The sequence below is a fragment of the Carica papaya genome, chromosome 2, assembly GCF_054855325.1.
Source record: "Carica papaya isolate Zhongbai chromosome 2, ASM5485532v1, whole genome shotgun sequence".
Taxonomy (NCBI): Eukaryota; Viridiplantae; Streptophyta; class Magnoliopsida; order Brassicales; family Caricaceae; genus Carica; species Carica papaya.
Genome location: NC_142310.1, coordinates 31669970 through 31696168, shown reverse-complemented (window position 1 = coordinate 31696168; position 26199 = coordinate 31669970). Strand labels below are relative to the sequence as shown.

The window sequence follows — 26199 nt, the reverse complement described above, 5'->3', positions numbered from 1 at the left end:
TTGAGAAACCCTGCACTTATATTATTCTCTTCACAGCTCTCGATAAAACAATAAGGTTAGAGCCTGAGCTCTAGTCAATCCTCAAAAATGGCTTATGGCTTTCAACTACTTGTATTATTATAAATTTACAATGAATTAGGTGGGAAAATTCTAGCCTAACAATGAAATGTGAATCTCGCATCTGAAACTGGATGGGCGAATGCAAAACATGATTCTTAATGCAATGTTACTAAAAAAATCGTTTCATGCTTCCAATTTGATCGCTGAATCAGTAGCATCTACAGTGGTATTCTGTTGCGTCCACAGTTGTGCATATCTGCCTGCCTTCATCAAGAGAGCCTCATGTGGTCCCTGTTCAACCACCTTCCCATTCTCCAGAACAATTATCTGAAACAACACTCCAAATATACAAAGAATGAGTACCAGGAATTAGTGAAGGAAAATCTCATGACATCACTGAGACGATTCATTTGAAAATAGTTTCTGGTTGTGAAATGAAGAACATGATTTCGAAGCAGTGTGAGGTGGAAACATTGAATCCAGAAAAGAGTCTATCGGAGATCTTTTATGCCTAACATAAGTTTATTCTTTTTATTACAGTTATTCTTTTTCTTACTTTTTTTCCTAAGGTAGGTTTGGGTGGGGATGAGGTGAAAAGCATTCAAGACTCCTGAAGATACTCTGAACTTAGCGACAAGGTTGCATACTAATTGCTAGCATGAATGTTTACCTCATCACACTGCATTGCAGTTGTTAGCCTGTGAGCAACGAAGATTGAAGTCCTGTTATTTGCCAGTGACTTCAATGCACTTAAAATCTCTGCTTCAGTTGTGCTGTCCAGTGCACTTGTGGCTTCATCACACAACCTGAGGAAACCGATGCAGTAAGAATCACATTCTGTTCATGGCCAAACAAAATTGGACACTTTGAGGATGAAAAGGAAAATATAGATTTTCTTTCCAAATGAAGTTAAAACTAAAGACAGTTCTGCTGAACAAAAATATGCTATGGTTATCACGTTACTTGACATGCTCAGAATTAAGAACTTATCAACTCTAATATAAATATGTTTAGGACCATAACAGATCCTTGATCTCGATTGTTAATTTTGGCTGGTCCATACATGACAGAAAGATTAAAAGAAAAACCTGCTCGAAACTTGAAACAGGAGTAGATAAATGCATTATTCCTCAAGAAAAAAGAAGGAATGGAATAAATGCATAGAAGTAGTTCTGGAGTAGTGCATTCAGATGAGATCCAATCATTTGACAATAATCCTGAACATGACAACGAGTCATGTTTTATGATGCATAAATTTACACCTTAAGATTATATTTCGCAAAGACAGCTATACCAATAAACTTATCATGTGACAGCCTTAACTAAATGACTGATTTGGTTCAACTTAAATTAAATGGATTCACCTTGAATCCACAAGGACCAAGAGAATTAGTAGTGTAGATACTGACATAATGAAATAAAACATAACAGAACATCCACCACACCTATATTTATAAGCTTTTAATGATAACAAATTAATAAGAAAAACCAAATGCCTATGAACTAGTAAAAATTTACATGTGTAGACTGTCAAAGAGATTAATTGGCAATTAATTAGCCACCAAATTTATGCAATTAATCAGTAGATATTATGCAGTTAATCAGCAGATTTGTTACAATTATGGCAGCAGATTATATGCAATTAACCAACATATATACTTACAGATTCTATGCAATTAATCAGCAGATTTCAGACAACTATAGTAGTAAATTATGCAATTAATTAGAAAACAGATTTTATGTCTAATTTTATGACTTATATATTTTTAATAATTTTAATTAGAATAGATTTATTTAGTTAATTTAAAGGCTGAAAATTAGCTTGTATGTATATATAATGATAATTCTCCTCCACAAAGGGCACACAAAAATTTTTCTACTTAAAATCTCTTAATTGTCATGGTAAAGAGCATAAATTCTAAATTTTTAAGTTTTTTTTTTCTTATTTCGAGTTTTAATCTTATTCTTATTCTTAGTATAATTTCTTATTCTTGTTTGTTCTTGATAAGTTCTCTCAGCATCATGCCCATAGACAAGTATGAGTTCATCTTGATTCGTTTTATTGGCAAAAACTATTCAGTCTGAGCATTTCACTTCAGAATTTTTAAAAGAAAAGATTTATGGGGTTATATTGATGGCAGTAAACCTGCCCGAGACAAAGATAAAGAAAAGGATGAGCATGCCAAGTAGGAGGTCAAGGATGCTCAAATTATGATATGGATTTTAGGATCTGTTGACTCGAATATCATCTTGAACCTCCAACCCTTCAAGACTGCAGCTGAGATGTGGACTTATCTAAAGAAACTCTACAGCCAAGACAACATTGCTCGAAGATTTCAGCTTGAACATGAATTAGCTACTCTTCAACAAAGCAGTCTCTCTATATTTGATTTTTATTATATTTTTATAAATTTTTGAGCTGAACATATTGATATAGTATATACTATCTCACCTCCTGAAGGTGTTATCTCTGTTCAATCTATTCATGAAACTACTAAAAAGGATTATTTTTTTATGAAACTTATATCCGAATTTGAAGGTACCATATCTAATCTTATTAACCGAGAACCTGTCCCCTCATTGTATATATGCCTCAATACTTTGTTTCGTGAGAAACAACGAATTCTCACTCAAACCACCATGGAACAACAAAGATCTACTTCTATTCCTGTAGCTTATGAAACACAAGGTAAGTCAAAAAGTAAAGAATTGAGCACAATTCAGTGTTTTTGTTGTAAGGAGTTTGGGCATTATATTTCAAATTGTTCAAAAAAATTATGTAACTATTGTAAAAAGGATGACCATATCATTACGAAATGTCTTATTTAACCTTCTAAAAAATTTGAAACAACATATATAATGTCTGTTAGTTTTTCTAGTACTAGTAATTTTATGAACATAGCACAGAGTGCTCTTGCTGTTCCTACTTCATCAGTAACTCCTGAAATAATTCAACAAATGATCATCTCTGCATTCTCTGCTTTAGGACTCTAAGGTAAATCTTTCTCAACATCATCTCCTTAGTACTTTGATTCTGCGGCCTCTAATAATATAACTAATAATCCTAATTTTTTTACCAATATAAAGAAATACTCTGAAAATATCAAGATTTATATAGCTGATGGAAACCCTTTACCTATCACAGCTACTTGTGACATTTCTTCTTCTTCTCTAACAAATGTTTTTGTCTCTCTTAATCTTACCAGTAATCTTATTTCTATCGATTAGTTGGTTGATCATAACTATAAAGTGGAATTTTCTAAATCCGGTTATATTGTGCAGGATCAACAATTAGGGAAGACGATTGCAAGGGAGCCTAAAGTAGGACATCTTTTTCCTCTCCCATTTTCTTTATCTTCATGTTTCTCTCCACCCATTATCACTTGTAATTCTACTCATGTTGATTATTGAGCATGTTATAAACGTCCGAGACATCCAAACTCTAATGTACTCCATGTTTTACTAAATTCTAATTTGCTTGGGAATAAAAACTCACAATCTCTTAATGTTATTCAATTTGATTGCAATTCTTGTAAGCTTGGCAAAATTAAAACTTTACTATTTCCCATTCACACACCAAATGCAGTTCGGCCTTTTGATTTGGTACATATTGATGTGTGGGGTATGACACCAGTTACTTCTCATGCTAATTATAAGTACTCTGTCACTTTTATTGATGATTATAGTCGTTTCATATGAATCTATTTTCTTCATTTTAGTAACGAAGTATTTTCTGTCTTCAAGCTTTTTCATGCACATATTTAAACCCAATTTTATGCTAAAATCAAAATCCTACACTCTGACCATAGGAGTGAGTACATGCCTCATTCTTTTCAGGAGTTTCTACAAACTAATGGAATAATTTCTCAACGATCTTGTCCTTCAACCCCACAACAAAATGGGGAGGCGGAGAGAAAGAATTGTCATCTTTTTGATGTTGTTCACACCTTTCTATTAGTCTTTTGTAACCTCTCGGTTTTGGTGTGAAACTCTCTTCACTGCTGTGCACCTCATCAACAGATTGCCCCATCCCTCATTGAACCATGTCTCTCCTTTTACTTGGTTATTTAGTTGCACTCCAAATTATTCTAATCTTCGTACTTTTGGTTATGTGTGTTTTGTACATCTTCCTATACATGAACACACAAAACTTATAGGTCAATTAGTTCAATATGCATTTTTAGGATATTCAGTATACCAGAAACGTTTTTTTTGTTATGATTATAATCTGTGTCGTATTCGAATATCTAAAAATGTGACATTTTTTAAAAATTAATATTTTTTTACTACTCACCATGATCATATTTTCTCCTTCATTTTCTGTTTTGCCATGATTTACTAACTCTTTTGCAGATTTTGTACCTTTTAAACCTCTCTTGGTGTATTAGCAACGCATGCCCAAAACGTCATATCAAACTTCTACACCTAACGGGCCCCCTCCAATGGATTCCTTGACAGTTGATTCTATTCCAACAGCCGCACCTGCTCCTCTTAGACGCAGTACTCGTGTTCATAGACCACCAGATAGGTATAGTTTTACCCCTTATTTTTCCTTAATAGCCACCTTGTCATCTATTCCTATTCCTTCCTCATATAAACAGGCAATGGAGCATGAGTGTTGGCACCAAGTTATTGAAGCAGAATTTTTGGCACTAGAAGAAATCCAAACTTGGGATGTTGTTTCACGTCCCCCATCTGTGAAACCTCTTAGAAGTTGTAACGCCCCGTTTTTTTTTTTTTTTATGGCGTAAACTACGACAATTCCACGGCCACATATGAACGCGTCATTCCAAATCCACTACAAACATAGAAACCTTACCGCAATCTATTATTCAGAATCACAGTAAACCTGCAACCCTATATGTAATATCACAGTGAAAAAGAATCTCACAGACTCCCAGCAGACACTCTATCTACCCTACTACTAGTTATTACACAATCAATTATGCCAAATAACGAAAGAATTATTGCCTTGTTCCTCTATCCATTGGGCTCGAAAATCAGCAACTCCGATCCCGACTCCTTCTCTACTTCATCTATAAATAATAAAGAGTGAGTATATACAACTCAGTACAGTAAAATTTAAGTTACAAGCATTATATACAACAATAGGGAATTCAGGAGTCCTATATGTACTCCACCTACTCAACCTAATACCTACCCTTGGTAATTTAAAAAAAGCATGCATGTTAATTGTAACCGCCCCTCGACGTCCTCTAATCGTACAAATACTCTCTCCCGTCAGTATCAGCGATCACCAATAAACCGCCTATCTCCCGACCCTTAATAGACCACACACACACAGATACCATTCTCACCCGTCACCAGTATCGGCGCCCACCAATAAACTACCTATCTCTCGACCCCTAATAGGCCACACACACATAGATTCCATTCTCACCCGTCACCAGTATCGGCGACCACCAATAAACCGCCTATTTCTCGACCCCTAATAGGCCATTCACACACAGATTCCATTCTCACCCGTCACTAGTATCGGCGACCACTAATAAACCGCCTATTCCTCGACCCCTAATAGGCCACACACACACATAGATTCCCTTCTCACACGTCACAAGTATTGGCGACCCCCAATAAACTGCCTATCCCTCGACCCCTAATAGGCCACACACACACCCAAATACCATTCTTTCGCGTCACCAATATCGGCGACCAAATTCCTTCCCGTCGGAGTCTCCCGACCATCACCACCATCGGCGATCAACTTACTTCTTCTAGGTAGCGACAACCAACATCGGCATCCCCCAATGCTACCAACCAAAAATAATATTATCCTGTCCTTACTCCACCTTATCTTGAAGCTCTCCTATACCTTTAACCTGTATACCTAAACCACACGCGTCTCCCCATAAGACACACACTAATACTTAACACACCCACACCAGTAACGTTCCCTTGCCAATTACCAAATTTACAATAGCTATACCAACCTATATACAACCCCTACCCTCACACCACTCAGCTACACCACTCATCCCCTCGCCCTACACAGCTACACCCACACACCTCTAGTTCAACACTTCAAACCCACGCTCTACGACCTTTCTTTCCTCCTCCCAAATTTTCTGCACCCACACACTATTTCCTCTCTTACACAAATCCACCTCACTCACCAAATCCCTTCCTCTCTCTCCCTCCATGGCCTATTTTAGATATTCCACTCTCAAATCCCGAAATCACCTCTCTCTCACGGACCTCACTCACACACCGCATTCCTCCCTCTCTCTCCTCCCGCAGACTTCTCCTCATACGTCCCCTAATACTCACACAAAATCCTCTCTCCCACACGGACCTCACTCACACACCACATTCCTTCCTCTCTCTCCTCCCGCGGTCCCCTCCATAAACCTCCATTCGTGCTCACACAAATCTCCTCCCTCTTACAAACCTCACTCACACGCCGCACACCTTCCTTTCACTCCTCCCGCGGCCTCCTCCGTAAGCCTCCATTCACGCTCATACACGATCTCCTTCCTCTCATGAACCTCACTTCCACACCGCACTCCTTCTTTTCTCTTCTCTCGAGGCCTAGCCTCCTCCATATGCCCCCGCTCATACTCTCCCTCATGGACCTCCCTCACGCGCCACATTCTTTCTTCTCTCTCCTTCCGTGGCTTCCTCCACACTTACTCACACAAAATCCTCTACCTACGGTCAAAATTTCAAACTACATCAACCACCGCATGAAACTTAAAGTTTACTGTACCTCCCGTCTCCATTTTCCTCTTTCCCTTGGCTTGCTCTGTCACCGTCCTCTGTCTCCTCCTCTCTCTCTCTTCTCGCTCCTCTCCGCCTCCCGTCTCCATTTTCCTCCTTCCCTTGGCTTGCTCTGTCACCGTTCTCTGTCTCCTCCTCTCTCTCTCTTCTCGCTCCTCTCCGCTCCGGCTCTTCTTTCTCTCTCTCGAACCTTTTCTTTCCCCCAATCTCTCTTCTCTCTTTTCTTTCCTTTCCTCCCTTTTCTTCTTTTTTCTTTTCTCTTTTCTTTTCTTTCCTCCTTTTTTTCCTTTCCTCTTTTCTCTTTTCTTTTCTCTCTTCCTGTCTGTCCATCTCAAAACGACATTGTTTCTTCCTTTTTTTTTTTTTTTCCAGTTACTACAGAAGTAACCTTGTGTTTTCCATAAAACTTCAATCTGATGGATCTATAAACCGTTACAAGGCTCGATTGGTAGTTCTTATCAACAAGCAAGAGTATGGTTTAGATTATGATGAGACCTTTGCACCAGTAGCCAAGATGACAACCGTGCGCACTCTACTAACCCTTGTTGCATTTCAATTGTGGTCTTTACATCAAATGGATGTTAAGGACACGTTTTTGCATGGTGATCTAAAGGAAGAAGTTTACATAAATTTTCTGCATGGTATGCCTACTCCCTCACCTAATGTTATTTGTAACTAAAACGTTTTTTATATGACTTGAAGCAGGCACCGTGGGTATAGTTTGAAAAATTTAGATCCGCTCTTCTTGGTTTTTCATTTACTCAAAATCAGTATGACTCTTCATTTTTTCATCAAAGAACATCTAAGCGCTTAGTTGTACTTCTTATTTATGTAGATGACATAGTTCATTGACTCTAATAAAAAAGGAATATATGAAATTCAAAATTTGTTACATTCTTCTTTTCATATGAAAAACCTTGGGCAGCTCGCCTACTTCTTGGGGTTAGAGGTGCATTATCGGACTCAAAGTATTTTTTTGAATCAACAAAAGTATATTCATGATCTGGTTAAATTAGTTGGTCTCACGAACACTACATCTACTGACACTTCTATGTAAATTAATGTCAAATATCAACATGATGAAGGGGAACTTCTTGAGAATCCTACTTTATATCGGAAGCTACTTGGTAATTTCATCTATCTAACCATCACCCGACTAGACTTTTTTATGCTGTCCACATCGTCATCAAGTTCATGCAAGCTCCTCGACATCTCCACTTATCAACAGTCCGTCGAATCATCAAGTACATCCATGACACTCCTAGTCACAGGTTATTCTTTCCTACTGGTTCTTCTCTTCAACTACAAGTCTATAGTGATGCTGATTGGGCAAGGTATTTAGACACTAGGAAATCTGCTACTGAATGATGTATGTTTTTTGGTGATGCCCTTATTTCTTGGAAATGTAAAAAACAAGACTCTGTATTCAAGTCTTACACTGAGGCAGAGTACCAAGCCATGTCTACCACATGCTCAAAGATCATTTGGTTGTGTGGTCTCCTTACAGAGATTGGTTTCTCACAAGTCCAACCTACTCCACTACACGCTGACGACATTAGTGCGATCCAAATTGCCGCCAACCCTGTCTATCATGAAATGATGAAACACATAAAAGTTGACTGTCATTCCATCCGGGAGGCATATGACCGTCAAGTTATTATTTTGCCACATATATCCACCACTTTACAGATTGCAGATCTCTTCACTAAATTTATGACACGTCAGCGTTATAACTTTCTTGTTAACAAATTGATACTTGTAGATTTACCAGCATCAATTTGAGGGGGGATATCAAAGGAATTAATTAACAATTAATTAGCCAACAAATTTTATGAAATTAATCAGCAGATATTATGCAATTAATTGATTTGTTACAATTATGACAACGGATTTTATTCAATTAACCAGCATATATGGCAGCAGATTTTATGTAATTAATCAACAGATTTCAGACAATTATGACAGCAAATTATGCAATTAATTAGCCAGTAGATTTTATATCTAATTTTATGACTTGTGTATTTTTAATATCTTTAATTAGAACATATTTGTTTATCTAATTTAGAGGCTAAAAATTCGTTTATATATTTGTATATATAATGAGAATTCTCCTCCATAAAGGACACACGAAAAAAAATTTCTACTCAAAATCTCTTAATTGTCATAGAAAAGTTCCATCAGAAAAAAGTAATATAATCCTTACAAAATAGCAGGAGCTTTCAAGAATGCACGAGCTAGTGCTACACGCTGTTTCTCACCTCCACTTAACTGCACAAAGAAGTCACTTAATGACTGATAATTCATGAGTCAACAGAATTGTAAAAGATAATGATAACTTTATCTCCTTCTATAATAGCTATTCAATAGAAAAAAGACCATAATTAATGAATACACAAGATTTCCAGTTATTTATGGCAAACATTTGCCGTTATACAAATTATTGTGTTTTTTTATGCATCAATTTACAACATTTTATTGCAATAGTCTGTGTGATCCATGTGGTTGATAATGTCATCCTCATCAACATTACTTCCTTGTCAAATGTAAACAAGTAACCCTTGTTTTATTCATCATTATCATGCCATATTGTTGTAGTTGAGATCTACCCCAAACGGAGCTATTCAAAAGTACCTTCAGTTAAGCTTATAGTTTGCTCCATTGAAGAATAATGAATATCAATTGAATCAGCTTCAAGATACCTAATTAGCATGGTTCAATTGTTCAATATCAAAGCATGACTCGGGAACTTGAACATTATAGTGCTCGTTTCATTTGGTCAAACCGGATCGAATAATACATTACATATTTTATTCATCTTGTTTCACATAAGATGTAAAATGAACTTATGGACTACTTTATAGTTTTATTTTATAATAAAACTTGCCAATATTTTGATTAAGTATTAGCATTTCAATGAAATATTAAGGTTATGTTTGGAACAAATACAAAATTTGTTTAGCATTCATTTATAACTCCACAGTTATTTCAATTAGAAGATTATGAAAGTCTTGTCCAAAATGATAAAAAACTTAGTTTAATTAGGAGAATGACAAAAAAATAGAGTGTATATGGAGTTCCACATAGAATTGAAAAAATAGATTCCAAATTTCATCATTGCTGACGAAATTTGGAATATATTGTTCCAGTTCCATATGGAATTCCATATAAACTCTATTTGATGAAATTTGGAATGTCATAGAATTCTAAATATACTCAATTTTTGTCATTCTAATATAATTTACATACTCTCCTACTTAAACTAAGTGTGGATTTACAGATGAATTCCACATCATTTATGAATACGTTCCAAATATAGCCCAAGACAACCTCATGCATCTGACTGTTCTGTATGGCTGAACCCCTAGTTGTAGGTTGTGACCATTAACCATTATCAACATGTAACAGTAATTTTATTATTTGCCTTTTTTCAGTATCAGATGTGTTAAATTGTATTCATTAATAGATTATTTTTAGAATGATCATTAGCATGGTTCATGATTAGATGCCATCATAATTTGCTTGCAACACAAAATCCAAAATCCAAACAGGTGACTCACCTTGAGTCCTCGTTCTCCGACCACAGTAGAATATTTATCAGGGAAATTCATAATAGTTTCATGAATTGCTGCTCGTCGAGCAGCATCATACACCTGAACAGAAAGAAATATTAGACTGAAAGAATTGGTATTGCCAGCTGTGATTTAAAATCAGAAGCTCTCACACCTCCTCTTTTGTAGCAGACAGACACCCATAGTGGATATTGTGAAATATTGTATCATTAAAAAGTACCTGCCAGTTGAGCAAAGTTTTTATGGATGTTGTAAATCAAACAGGGATTATTGAACTTACATTGGAGCAGAAGAGGATAGTTAACATGAGATTTCCTGTTAAAACTTACTGTATCCTGTGGCACAACACCAACAGACTTCCGAAGACTGTCCAGTGTTACTTCTCGTGTGTCTTGACCATCAATTCTAATCTGCCAAGAAGCAATTCACAGATCAATATTTGAGATAAGCAAGTCAAATAGAAAATACACAGATGCAGTCTCCAACAAAAATATACAATCTCCAGTATTATGGGCCTAAATGATTGATTTTGATGACAAACTTACTATATTGTATTAGTAATATTTGCAAGCTTATATTAAATTCAAAGTAACTTATTAGTATTAGGAGCACGTAATTCAAATGAAATGACATTTCTTAGTCGAGCAGATGGTTGAGTTTGAGTTCTACTTCTGATCCTGTCTTTAGAAAAATGATTTATTTTTTATAAACTAAGCTTTAAACCTATTAACTATGTTAAAGAAATATGTAGAAAGTGCTCTTAGTGGAAAAGAAAAATCAAACTTCAAGTGTTTAAGAGGACTGAAGTTTTCAAGAAATTTAAATCTGCGCCTCCAAACATTCAAGAAACATCATGAGTGCTCCAACAAATACCGAAGACTTTTTAGAAAGAAGATTTCCACAAGCCACAAGATTTCAAGAATAAAAATTATATCAAGTAATTTTTACTAGAAATACCAAAATATTGACCACATATAGAACTCCATGTGGAGATAGAACAATATATTTCAAGTTCCACCAAATGAATTTTGAAATCTACAGTTCCAATTCCACATAGAATTCTATATTTGATCACTTTTTATTATTTTAAGGAGTGTTTTCATCAATCTTCTAGTTAAAATAAGTGTAAATTTGTAAATGAATTCTATTAAAATTTTAGATTTATTCCAAATATAGAGTTAATTTTACATATAGAAAGACAAGAAAATAGATGTAAATATTTGCTTCTAAATCAACTATCTTATAAGCTGCGCATAAATATGTAGAAATGAAGAAATTACTAGTTCTTACACTTCCAGAATGAACATCAAAAAATCTGAAGAGCAATCTAAGGATGGTTGACTTTCCTGTAAACACATGAACTTAGAAATTAATAGTACCGCAAGGAGATTGAACACAAAGCATTCACCAATCCTAAAAGACTGGGCAACATATAAGCAACATAAGCAACCCCAAAAGCACTTCCTCAAAAGGTTGGCCAGGGTAAGTTTGTATTAAATATTTTCAACTTTGAAGATATGAAAAGATGGGGCCCTTAGTTTTTGTTCTACACATATAAATAGTCATTTCCAAGCAATCTTATTCATTTCATGAGTAGGTCAAATATCCATACATGAAAATCAGCCCAAGATACAAATAAAATCAAAAGAGATAATTTTTCTGAAGTCATGTATGAGAGAGAAGTCTTGAAAAAAAAAAGAAAAAGCCCACAAAAATTGAAAACTGAAGGATACTTACAGGGTAACAAATTACGAAATGATTCAATTGAGTGGTCATTTATTCCAAATTCTCAAGAGAGAAGACAATTTTTTTAGATTACGAAGGAAATATTATTAGAAGGCACCAAAAGGGTGCCTTCCAAAAACAAAATATTTACAGAACAAAGATAACAATAAATTGGAAGGCTATTAGCTATGTATTAGTTCATGAAATCTATCTTGTAGAAACCCAAGTTTGGCAGTATTAGTTCATGGTTGATCTTTTGTTTGTGGAAAGCACCCTTTGTTATAATAATAAATTGAAGACCTCAGGTTTCAAGAACTAATACTGCCAAACTAATACCGCCAAACTCGGATTTCCAAGATTTAGGTTTCATATAAAGCCTGTAATAGAACCCTTCAACTGCCTATTCAGCCTATTATCAACCATGAACTCGGATCCCATTAAAACATTGATGGTGGACATAGAATTTTTTCCATGATGGAAGTTGTCCATCCGACAGAAGAATTTAGTATTGCAGTCACCTTTTGTAATCCGCAATAACCCCCAATGTTTGCCTCCAAGCCACCTGCTCTATAAGCATCCAATCAGCCAACTCAACTTAGCCAATTGGTGTCATTGTCTTTCCCCAACTGTCAACCTAGCCTCCGTCTTTCTTTTACCCAAAATGTCAATCTGTCAACTCCTTCCTGACTGCAATCCCATTTTGAAGATAAAGCTCCAAGCTTTGATCTTGGTTTCAACAAAGGAAAGCTTATTAACAACTCTGAAACTAGCAAAGACCTCCATTTTCTTCTCCTCCCATCACCTATAACCATCACAGCGACTTATTCTCAAATCTCTAGGGAATTGGACCCCATCTAATAACTTTTAGGTCAAGACAAAAAGGATCATTATCAAATGTGATCCATAGGCAATAGATTTTGGATCATATCAGACATCCATTCTTCAAAATCTGGTGACACCAAAAAGCAATGAAAGGGGGACAAGCAAGCATCCTGTCTTAAATAAGACCACATATATTGGCCCCCACAACGGGGAGATCAATGAGCTTTAACCCATTGACCAACTCCCCAAACTCTTTGGTATTAATCTTTCGCTTCTTGTAATGGTGGTTCCTCTACCTTGCTTCCTCATCCTCCGACCAGCATAGTTCCTCAAGTGCTTTCCCCTTCTCCTCCTGCAAACTCAGCTCATAGGCCCTTATAAATTGCCAGCAACAACCGCCAATAGCTCTCTGCTTCAATACCTGCAAGGACCATCAGCTTCCTTGTGCCATCTGCATTCGTCTCCTAAATTCCAGATAACACCCCCTACTGGTTCATTTCAATCAAATTGAAAGAAAAAAGAACCATATCCTTACTCTTACGAGTTCCAAACCAAGTCTTATGGTCCCTTAACCAGAAAGACTTAAGGCTTCAAAATCCATCTAATTTCCAAGCTAAATACATAAAAAGAACCTTTTTCTTAGCTTTGTTCTAAATTATTCAGAGGATAGCCTCCACCTTCTCCCTCCAAACCAACATCAAAAGATTTTCTTTCTATCCCCAAGAACTACTTTGGTGATAGAAGAGGCATGGTTAAGGTCTAGTGAGCCAAGGAAAAGCAAAAGCGCAAACCTCAAGGCAAAGACAATTTTTTCTCTATAAAACTTGGAGATAAGGAGATTTTGTTATAAAGATTAGAGTGACAAATCCTGGTTGTTTTCTTCTTCAAAAGTTAGATTATAGAACATAATTTCAAGATTAATGTGTATTTCCTCCACAAATAAGGCTAAACAAATTTTATGTGTCGGAGTTTGACTGGGATTTCACAATCCTAATTCCGAAAAAGACAACTTTATTTTTGTAGTCAAACATTCTTTATTGTGCATAAACTAATTAGACTAGTAAAAGTATGAATAAAGGATTAGACACCACTAAACAATTTATTCTGACAGAAATAATGCAATCAAAATCAAGTTCTTGAACATTTGTTCTATGCAAAATGGGATAATTGAGCTAAATGACCAATTATCCAAAAACTTGAGCTTATATTAAAGAAACCACTTTAGTACATATGTCCCAATATACAATTCAAACCTATCCACTATGATAACTATTTAGACTAAATGAACACCTATAAATACAAGACCTGATCCCTTGAAAAATAAAAGGTACTCGTCCAAGATAATGCATTATAATCTGTAAAATTTAGACAAAATTTTCAAGTGGATAATAGACATAACTGAAATGTTTTCCATGATTTTATTGAACTGACCAGGAAAACTTCTTATGATATGCTCCTTCTGAATTTTGTGCGTGAATTGATAAGAAAACACTCTTCTAAAAGAATTAGTTAAATTAAGACATATGAGAAAGATATTTTTGCACCTTGCTCTGAGGAATAACAAACCATACACCAAGAACATTTTTAAGACAGGAAATTCACATGAATATAGCCTGTGATTCATCTTGGGGTTGTGCATGTAAACTGGCTTTTCTCAAGAGGTCAGAAAAAATAACTTTTTTTGCAGGTTGTCACAAAAAACATTTACTTCATATTATCTGCATATTTTCACATTCATACGAAGGAACACAAGTATGAGTAAGAAAAAAGGGAATATGAAAGGAAAAAAATAGTAAATAAAGATTTTCCACAATGAGCAATTACTATTTCCAATATGAAAAGGGATTTAGCACAGCTGCAGCAAACCAGTGAAAGTAAATAATCCAACCATGACAAAGCCTTACCACTGCCACTGGTCCCAACAATAGCCACACTCTTTCCTGCTGGTACAACAAAAGATACTCCGTCAAGAATCTTCCTCTCTGGCAGGTAACTGTCATCATACACCAAAGGCAGAGCATTAGAAATAAATCATCAGTAGAACTCATCCACCTCGAGAGAAAAGGACAATAGAAAAATGCATTAATTTTGACAAAGATGTTGCTAAGGTAAGTCTATTAGAAAATTAAGAGAATAGAAGATTGATGAGGGACAACCTAGGAGTTGATCCTAAATGATGTAGGATAAGATAAATTACAGAAACGTTTGGCAGGAAAACCTGAAGAACAGAAAGCAACTCAGAGGAAACAGGTTTAAGGACAAGAACAGAAGGGACAGAAGAAAGATAGAACAGAGAATAAAACACCTAGCAAATAATTCATAATTCAATCTTGTCTGGTTTAGTCTTTAGATAGGCTCTAAATACAATCTGAAGAATTTGAGAATAAGAAATAACTCCCCTTTTTTCTCTACTTTTATTCATCGATAATCAGCAACATTTTATAGGCAAAGGAATGAGGAAAAAGAAAAAAAACTAACAAACTTCCTAGTGGAAGGGAAAAAAGGCACAACCTGATAGTAACCATTTTGTTATATTGCCAGATTGTAAAAAACAGAAAAAAGAAAATACTGAAAATAATTCTACACTCCCCTTCAATCTAGGTTACATAAATGTTTAGTAAGCCTAAATTGGATATTAATTCGTTGAAGAGTCCTTTGGGAAGTGTTTTTGTTAAAATATCTGCAATTTGCTGATTAGTAAGAACGTGAAATATTGTAATGGTTTGATCTTCAATCTTCTCCCTGATGAAGTGCCTATCTATTTCAACGTGTTTAGTTCGATCATGATATACATGATTTTTAACTATGCTGATTGTTACTTTATTGTCGCACCATACTTTCATTGGAGTAGTAACCAAGAATTTCATTTCTATTAGAACTCTTTTTAACCAAATTCTCTCACATATTCCATGAGCAAGTGACCGAAATTCAGCTTCTGCGCTACTTCGTGACATAACAGATTGTTTCTTATTCCGCCAAGTGACTAAATTTCCCCAAACGTAAGTACAGTACCCAGACGTAGATCTTCTGTCAGTTATAAAACCCGCCCAATCAACATCTGTGTAGATTTTAATATTCCTATTCATTATTTTTTGGGAAAATAGTTCTTATCCTATAGTTTTCTTAAGATATTTTAAGATCCGATATACTATATTCATACGAACTTCAGTAGGTTGGTTCATGAATTGACTTGCAGTACTTACAGCAAAACTGATGTTAGGTCTAGTATGAGCAAGATAGATAAGTTTGCCCACAAGTCTCTGATATCTTTCTTTATCAACTGACTTGTCATTTTTAAATTCAACTTTTAGAGTTGTTTCCATGGGAGTTTTTGCTGGTTTACACCCGAGCATCCCTGTTTCTTTCAGCAAGTCAAAAACATATTTCTGTTGTGACAAAGATATCCCCTTTTTAGAACGAGCAAATTCCATTCTCAAAAAATACCTGAGTGCTCCAAGATCTTTTATCTCAAACTCCGTGACAAGAAAACTTTTGAATTTTTGCATTTTCTCTATGTTATCACCTATTAAAATAATATCATCGACATAGACAATTAGAATAGTTTTCTTATCAGAGGCACTGTTTTTGACAAACAAAGTATGATCAGACTGACATTGCTTATACCCCATATGTTTAACTGTTTTGGTAAATCTGTCAAACCAAGTTCTCGATATTGTTTTAGACCATAGATTGCCTTTTTGAGTTTGCATACCTTGTGAGTTTCATATGTGGTCTCAAGGTATGGAGGAACTTCCATATATACCTCTTCTTCTAAATTTCCATTGAAAAATGCATTCTTTACATCAAGTTGACAAAAAGACAAATCAAGATTAGAGGCAAGAGAGAGTAATATTCGTATAGTGTTGTGCTTAGCCACTGGGGCGAATGTCTCCTCATAGTCTATCCCGTAGGACTGAGTGAAGCCTTTACCTACTAGACAAGCTTTGTACCGATTCACACTTCTATCAAGATCGTGTTTTACAGTAAATACCCATTTGCACCCAATTTTATGTTCTCCCGGTGGAAGTTTTGTCAGTTCCCAACTCTTATTTTTTTCAAGGGCCCCAATCTCTTCTTGAATAGTATCTCTCCACACTGGCAATGTAAGGGCTTAATGAATGGTTTTAGCTTCAGTGGGGCTGCCATCAAGTTTGCTTACATATGTATGATACTTTGAAGACAAGTTGCTGAATAAAATGTAATCCTGTATAGAGTGTTTAGTACAAGATCGAGTTCCTTTCTGCAAATCAATAGGTAGCTCAGTATCATGATCAGTAGTAGTAACCGTGTCAGAAATTGTGCCTGAAAACTCATTACCTGATGTGTTCTTACTGCTTGGAACTTGAATAAACTCATGGCAATGTATAGTTGGTTTAGAATCTTTATTAACTGGAGTTTTGTGTCTCCTAATATATACACGCAACTCTTTGTTGATAGTAGTAGGTATAGGTTCAGGTTCAAACTCTTTGATATTGGTTTCAGGAAAATTTGATGAGCAGTCGGGAATAGTGAGGGGAGAAAAGGTGAGAGGTGATGTGCTTATATCCCATACTTGATATTCCTTATTAAGACTCTCCCCTTAAACATCAGTAGTGGGATAGAATGACTGATTTTCAAAAAAAGTAACATCCATAGTGTTGTAGAAACGACGGGTCTTGGAACAAAAATATTTGTATCCTTTTTGACTTTGTGAATATCCAACGAAAACATATTTAATGTCCCGTGGGTCAAGTTTACCCTTGAGGTGAGTATGAACATGAACATAGGTGGAACAACCAAAAACTTTATAGGGAAGGGTATGAAAAATATGAGAGTGCGGAAAGGCCCTGAGGAGGATATCATAGGGTGTTCGAAATGAGAGAGTTCGGGAAGGCATGCGGTTTATCAAGTGTGCATGGTGAGAACAACCTCTCTCCAAAGAAATTTTGGAATGTGGGTAGTGAACATGATGGATCAGGCTACTTCAAGAATGTGTCTATTTTTTCGTTCAACTATGCCATTTTGTTGTGGAGTATTGACACAGGAACTTTGATGGATAATGCTGTAATCAGAAAATATTGGCTCAAAATAGTTTCAAAATATTCACACCCATTGCCTGACCTCACTACTTGGATGTTGGTGTGAAATTGATTTTGAATTATAATGTGAAATTTTTTAAAAATTTGACCAACTTTAAATTTTTCTTTCATGAGAAAAATACAGATAATTTTAGTGTGATCATCAACAAAAAATACAAAATATTTTGTCCCTTTAATATTAGTGACCCGATAGGGACCCCCATATATCACTATAAATTAATGAAAAAAGTTTTGTGGGTTTGTAAACTGAACTGGAAAATAAATTTCGAATATATTTGGACAGCTGACATACTTCACATTAAAAGGAAGTTGGATTTTCATTTCGAAACAAAGCAGCAAATAGTTTTTTCAAGTACACGAACTTAGAATATCCTAAACGGTAATGTCATAACATGATAGGGCATTCCATATTTAAGTTGTTTACAGATTCAGAATTAGTACATACTGCATGATGAGTTTGTTTGTCTATTAAGAGAAGAGTTGTCAGCTTGCAGTAGATAAAGACCCGAATCCATACTAACATTGCCAATCGTCTTCCCCGAGTCCAAGTCTTGAAATTCACATAGTTTAGAGTTAAATGTAGCCACACAATTCAAGTCCTGTGATAATTTACTTACTGACAGGAGATTGCAATCCAAAATTGAAATATATAGCACAGAATACAAAATTAACTTGGGTATCAGTGTAATATTCCTGTTCCTTCGACCTAGGAGCTAGAGCCATCAGCAATTTTAACTGAGAATTTACTTTTATACTTATTATATTCCTTAAATAGTGAGATATCCCTAGTCATATGATCGGAAGCACCTGAGTCAATAATCCATATTCCCCTTTTTGTAGAATAAGTTGAGAAACTAGAAAAATTACCTTTGTGAGCTGTAGAAGTATTACTGAGAACCATATTGAGTAAAAACGTTTTTTGGAGGAGGCTGATTTGTTCCGGACTAAATAAGGAGCTTTCGGTAGAAACGGTTATAGCGGATTCCTCCTCTGTTGAGACAAAATTGTCCCGATGAATTTTCTCCATTTTCTGCTTTGGTGTTTTCTTCTTCTCAACTGATTCCTTCTCAGCTGGTTTCCCGTGAAGCTTCCAGCATCTTCCATGAATGTGTCCCGGCCTTTTACAGTATTCACATCATGGCCGTTCCTTTCGCTCAGTCACCCGACTTGTGAGAACAGTACCAATCTCGGGTGAGAGAGATATGCTTTCAGCAAGGTTAGAGTTGAGTTGCGAATCACCCATCATCACTTTCTTCCTGCTTTCTTCGCGTCGCACCTTAGAGAACACCTCTCTGATGTTCGGGAGAGGTTTGGTTCCAAGGATGCATCCTCTTACCTCGTTGAGGTTTTTGTTCAGTTCGAAAAGGAACATGAAGATTCGTCTCTGTTCCACGATGCTTCGGAATCTCTTGCCATCCTCTGGGCAGCTCCAAACATATTCCTCAAAAACATCAAGTTGTTGCCATTTTCGAGTAAGAAAATTGTAATATTGAGTTACTGTTTTCCCTCCTTGGCGCAGGTTGTGAAGGCTTGCTTTGATTTCGAAGATGACGGAAGTATTGTCGCGAGTGGAGTAGAACTCACGAGCTGCGACCCAGATATCGTGCGCAGTCTCATAAAGGAGAAAATTTTCGTCAATCTCAATGGTCATTGAGTTCAACAACCAAGACATAACAAGATTGTTCTCAACTTTCCATATCCGAGCATTTGGATCGTTCGCGGGAGGAGGTGAGAGCTCTCCAGTGAGGTATTCATCTCGGTCTTTCCCTTGGATGAACATTAACACCGAGGACGACCATTGTAGATAGTTACTGCCATTTAGTCGATGACCAGTAACGAAAGATGGAGTCTGATCAGCAAAAGCATGGCTGTCAGGCACCGGAAGGTGAGAGCCCAAAAGAACTTCGGGCGAAGAAGGGGTTTGCTCATCCATTGCCTATTGAATGCAAGAGGGATGCTAAAGAATTTGGATAAGACTTGCTCGGATACCATGAAGAATTTGAGAATAAGAAATAACTCCCATTTTTTCTCTACTTTTATTCATCGATAATCAGCAACATTTTATAAGCAAAGGAAGGAGGAAAAAGACAAAAAACTAATAAACTTCCCTAGTGGAAGGAAAAAAATGCACAACCTGACAGTAACTATTTTGTTATATTGTCAGGTTGTAAAAAACAGAAAAAAAAAAATACTGAAAATAATTCTACACAATCAAAATAAGAAACAGTAACAATAATAAAAATAAACAAAACATTTATAATCCTAAACTTGCCTCACAATTGATGTGAGACAACTTAGGAGTTTATCCCAGATGATCTGGAATAGGATAAGATGCAGGAATGTATGGTTGGGGAAATTGAATAATAAGAAGCAGTTAGGAAGAAATCAGAGTTTAAGGCAAATAACCACATGGGGGCAGCAGACAAAGAAAAATGTTACAGAAAAGAACATAGGGAGAGGAAAAACAGGGAACCTTAGCAAACAATTCTCAATTCAATCCTTGTCAGGTATTGCTCTAGGGTTAGTAGCCTTTTCTTAAAAACTAATAATGACCAAAATAAGAAACTATCGCAATTCTGAAAGATGAAATTAAAAGTTTCCAAATCCTAATAAAGTTCACAAGCTTATAAATTAATTAGTATTCCCTAAATAGCTTAAATAGTTTTAAAATACCAAATAATCATAATAATTACATAAATGCTTCCTATCACAAAGTATTTTGTGTTAACTTCTTCTCTTTCTGCATAAGAGAGTCAATACTCCTTTTTATTTATTTTATTTAGTAAGAAGCATGATGAGGCAAGGACATCAATGAGTGGAAAGCGGTAATAAGGAAGAGCTTACTGTGAAATAATTGACTAAGGGCTGTTCAAAAGACAACTGCGTGATCTGGTAATAGTGATTTTTTATAATGGTTTAGAATTTAGATTTGAATCACTAAGCTGTAACCTTGGGCTGTTTCTTGCATCACATGAATCCAACAAAATATAACAGTTCAGATTTACACAATACTAGAGTGGACAAGATTGAAGGGTAACTAATTACCTGAAGTGCACGTTATCAAATTGGATGCTTCCCCCATTCAGCTTGAGAGGCCTTGCATCCTCCTTGTTACTAATATCTGCCCTCTCCTGCAGATTTCACCAAAATAAGCATTGTGTTATAGGTTGCTGTACCAACGTAGCAGAAGTCATAGCAACAGGCATGATGGAAAAAAGATAATAATGCATCCATTCGAAACAAGTGGTATGAACTTCAGAGAAAAAGAGACAAAGATATTATGTTGGTTGCCACTTGTCAACATCTCTGGATTTCAATCGAGTAGAAATAACATCAATTTCACAATTCTTGTCATGACTTTAAACTGATAGAAACAACTGACATGAAGAAATCTAGTCTTTCAGCAATTGAATAAAGAATAACCTCCAGTAACTGAAACATGGACTTCATGTCAACAAGGCTTTGTATAGTCTCTCGATAAACACTGCCAAGAAAATTCAATGGAAGGGACAGCTGGAAGAGAAGCCCATTCACCATAACCTGAATTTCCAAATGTATGTGTTATGTGCTTGACAATGATTCAACCAATTTACTCAACAAAAAATGTTTTGACCTGGAAAGTTTTGTACCTTCTTGAGTCTTAACAGAGACAAAGACAAATGCAAGAATAGAACAAGTCTTAACAGATACCAAGACAGATACACGTAATATATATATATATATATATATGTGCACTTTTCCAGGTAAAAATGGCAAGAAAAATTTTTTACCAAATCACCAACAGTCATCTCGCCGTTAGTAATCCCGTATGAACACAAAACCATTGCTGTTGATAGTGCCGTACTAAATATGACATTTTGGCCAAAGTTCAGAAAAGCAAGACTTCTTTGTGTTTTTAAGGCAGCATCCTCATATCCTGGAAGCGACAATCATTACAATGATCAAATTGAGGGAAACAATATAAATATTCATATATACCAAGTACTAGTCAAAAGATATATTATGGAAGGCCACTCAGAAATATGTCAGAGATATGACTTTAAAATGGAACAATGGAGTCCTACAGCACCTAAAGAACTGCCAAAAAAGGATAAAAGTAGTGGATAAGACCAACTAAATTGATTCTTGCTCAGTCATCTGACATCATAAGTGCCAATTGTAAGAAGCACCATTAGAGAGAACAAGAAGGAAAGCCTCAAGGTGCTTGTCCAAGGCTGGAAGCACTCAAGCAGATAAAAGCGTCTATTAAGAGAACAATATAATTCACAGTGTAGAAGCATGCCCATGAGTAGCCTAACATGAAAATTATTGATTTATAAAAATGGAACCGACACATCAACCCACCCATATCATGTCTGAATATCAGTTGTGGCCACTCATTGAGTGCCTTCAACTGACGGTGCTTTGTAGATTGACCAGATGATTTGTATAAGCGAAAGCCTATATATAAGAAATTAATATTTGCAATATTCAAAGAACTTACTCTTCAAGAACTCATCATACTTTTGAGCTTCATAATCTTCATTGTTGAAATATTTAACAGTCTGAAATGAAAATGTGGTAATAATAAGAGCATTAGAAAATAATCACTGATCTAAACCAATAGACAAACAGAAAAGCTGCAAAAAAGAATATTATATCCTCACCTCGTAATTGATTAATGAATCAACAACCCTTGTACTTGCGTCGTTGTCGGCTTTGTTCATTGCTTTCCTAAACTTTGTTCTCCACTGGAAAAGACAGGAAAATATTAGGAGAAAGAGCTTAATGCCAAAATTCTCACCAAGCTAAGATAAAGGGAAGGGACAATACAATAAAAAGAACCCATTTGTTTCTGAAACCAAGTACCCCCTGTCCTGCATCCACTCAGGAAGAAAAACGATTTCTTAAAAGTACAAGCATAGAGAACTATAGCCTTTGGGAGTACAAGCTAAAACTGAGCACATTCTAGCAAACCAATGGAAGATGGCTTATAATACACTTATAATCAGTTATGTAGAAGAAAAGTATTGTGAAAAAGATTGATTAATCATTCTAAAAGTGGGGAGGCAATAATAAATAAAAGAGAAAATTTAGTGTACTAATTTAACTGATAACTTGTGTGGATAATATTGATACAGGGTCAGCAGAAGAGATAGTACCTGGGTCACAGTCAAGGTGAAAGCAACATATGCTGCAACAGAAAGTGATGTGATCCATGCGAATGGTGCTCCAAACTTGTATGCTAATATACCTGACACCATAGATATCTGGAGGATACATATTAAATATGTCGATTTTGTTCAGAAATGAGGAAGAACAGACACAATAACTGGAGAACACCATAGAGACAGAGTGCCTGTTGAATACTCTGCTTTCTATTGAGAAAAATGGTGTGCAGAAGAACAGAATCCAGTATCTTTATAAAACAAAAGTTCACTAGAAGTCAAGATATACCTCTAAGATGGTGGGAACAACGTTGAACACCATAGATGACAGGATAAAATTTATTGCACGGCTACCACGATCAATAATTCTGCTTAATGCACCTGTTTCTCGACTAGAAATACAGCAGGCAAGTAAGATTTTCTTTTAGATACAGAAGGCAAGTAAGATAAGGAACCACATGTACATAATGTGACTGTAAAACAGATGTTCCATGATAATTAGAAGCATGTGAGCCAGAGCTGTTTTCTTAAGAACACTCCATCATGTTTGAAAAGAATAACATGTTACAGAATATTAGCTAGTATACTGCTAAAACTTGACTTCATTTTTTTCGTTTTTGAGACATGAGACATCATTGCCCTTGAGCACCTAATCATGTTTCAAAAGAATGACATAGTACACAATATGGCCCAATGGCCGGATACATTAACCAAACTTGATTTTGAAGTACTCTCTCGTCGAAACATCATCCAATACCACCAGGATCGAGTAACAAGGTTAAATTAACAGGTACTGATCTACTGTAGAGATATAACATTGTTAAGACCTATCCTGAGATATACGATTTATATGTATCAAACATAACATGCTAGACCAGATATCCTGAAACTCTAAAGTAAACTGATTCTTTTGCATATGAAACTCCTAATAAGGTCTATGGGATCATGGATTCCACTATACATTGTCCATTACCCTAATCAGTATACACACCTTAAAATTATGCTTGAGCATTCAGGAGTTCACACAGGATATAGTTTGATTGCAATTAGTGATTTGCATACTTAGGAATAATATTTCATGCAGGCTAACTTACAAAAAATTAGCAGGAACAAAGAAATACCTGAGATGATACTGAAGATCAAGGTTATGCAAATGCGAGAACACCTGCAAAAAGCAAAAGTCCGTAAGTTGAATAAACTGGCATATGTAGGATCAGTTAGTGGAGGTCAGACTAGCAAGAAGTACAACATGAGATTTAGGCTGTGGCATACCTTTCTAGACACAGAGCGGATTGTTCGCAATGCTACCTTGGAGAAGACAGCCGTCCGAAGTTCTACAATATCCCAGATGCATCCAACAATTAGTTACTATGCGAATGAAAAAGAATTATTAGGACAATTCAATTGGGACTGAAAGAAGAGTCTGATTAACAATAGAGAGGGCCTACAAGAAGAAATCATGGATAAGACAGATAATAAAGAAATGATCGTGGAAGCTTATACTAAGCATGTAGTACCAATCAAAGCAATTACTTGATGTATTAGCATACCGTTGAAAGCAGAAGCCCCGACTCGCGCAACACCGTATCCAATAAGAACAGCAGGCGGGGTAGCAAAAAGTGCAACAAGAGTAGGATTAGCGGTGTTCAAAGCCGCAAGCGGGCCAACATTGGTGGCAGCAGCGGTCAACCAATCAACAGCAACCTTAAAGAGAAAGGGAACCTGAACATTCAAGACCTTAGCACCAACAAGCAGAGCCAAGGCAGTGACGACCCTGAGGCGAAACTCCAGGTTGTCTCTCATCCACAAATAACCAGCGAGAGTACGGAGGATTTTCATGTCGGCAACTTGTTGCTGGTCTGAAGACGTTTGAGCAAGAGAGGCCGAGGCTTTTTTGTTTTGCTTGGAGGATGTTGCATCGTCATTGGAAGTTGAAGATGAGAATAAGACGCGACCATTGAGCATCGAAGACTGAAAACCAGTTTGAATTATGAAAAAACAACACAATCAATCAAACCTGGAAATTTCTTTATCTGAAACAGAACAAATAATTAGTCAAAGTACATCATTTCCAGAAAACGCATAGAACAGACACAAGGACGAACTGTAAAGAGACAAACCGGTAGATGATATAGGGAGGAGGAAGAGGAAGAATTGGCGGGGTCTGAAAGGAACGCATTAATCTTGATATTGCGGCCACAGTTTGTCCCTATTTTGCTTAGTCTTGCAAAACTGAAGTATGCTCTGCTGGTATACAAGTCATCTTCGCCTCGATCTCCAAAGATGAAGCTGCTGCAGTTAAGAAGGTGTCTTCTTTCTCCTCCGCCACTCAGAGCTCGATTAGACTTGCAATCAAAAATATAATTATGGGGATGTTGATGGAGGTTATGGCGCAAGATTGTAAGGCCACGAGCCCTAAAGCCCCTGGAAGCCCCCAGCATCCTTCAAGTTATTGCTTTTCTATTGAAATCCGACCACTTCCTTTGAAATCAGATGGAAGAGATTCCGAACACTCGAAACCCAACTGATGTTTTGGGGAAAACCCAAAAATTTGAGGAGGGTCAAGTTGAAAGAAGGGGACAAATTGTCAAGTATCAGAGGAGTAGGACAAGACGATTCTATTACCAAAATAATACAAACCCAATAAAAAGAGACCAGCTCAAGTTCGTGATCTGTGTGCTCATTATGCTACAATAACCAGTTTTCGTTTCGAGCACTAGTTTTCCCTCTTGCATTCTACGTAATTGAAAGATTTTTTTCATCGAACAAGTAGCTTTCTTTATTAATTATTAATTTATTATTTTGTTTTGGTTTCTTTTCCTTCGTAAACAAGTACCTTTTTTTCCCTTTAATTCCGGACATACGCAGAGAAAATAGTAGAAAAATCATGACTTGAAGACCTCAAAGACAGTCCAAGCAATATGAAGGATGCACCACAACCATTGTTCAATATGTTTTCTTAACCGCACATCAAATGATTGCCTTCAATTCAAAACACCCAGAAAATGTGCACATTATAAATATATAACTCTATATATAACCACTCAAAATATATATATA

At 36.1% G+C, this 26199-nt stretch overlaps 1 protein-coding gene across 2 annotated transcripts; it reads right to left on the bottom strand.

Moving 5' to 3' along the window:
* ABCB25 (ABC transporter of the mitochondrion 3) lies at positions 1-26039 on the bottom strand. 2 transcript variants are annotated; one of them, XM_022053985.2, is made up of 19 exons: positions 25260-25997; positions 24690-25110; positions 24412-24473; positions 24261-24304; positions 23429-23531; positions 23134-23241; positions 22639-22722; positions 22476-22536; positions 21763-21908; positions 21416-21532; positions 21038-21123; positions 14819-14907; positions 11658-11713; positions 10697-10777; positions 10522-10587; positions 10356-10448; positions 9002-9066; positions 731-866; positions 1-387 (listed from the first exon to the last, which is right to left on the bottom strand). In XM_022053985.2, exons 1-19 carry the CDS (start codon positions 25578-25580, stop codon positions 244-246), a joined length of 2283 nt encoding a protein of 760 aa, XP_021909677.1. In that variant the 5' UTR covers positions 25581-25997; the 3' UTR covers positions 1-243. The 2 variants fall into 2 exon arrangements, 1 of the variants encoding a protein (XP_021909677.1); XR_015817243.1 differs by lacking the exon at positions 1-387 and adding an exon at positions 9430-9497 and having other exon boundaries at positions 800-866; positions 25260-26039.
* Between the last annotated feature and the right edge of the window lie 160 nt (positions 26040-26199).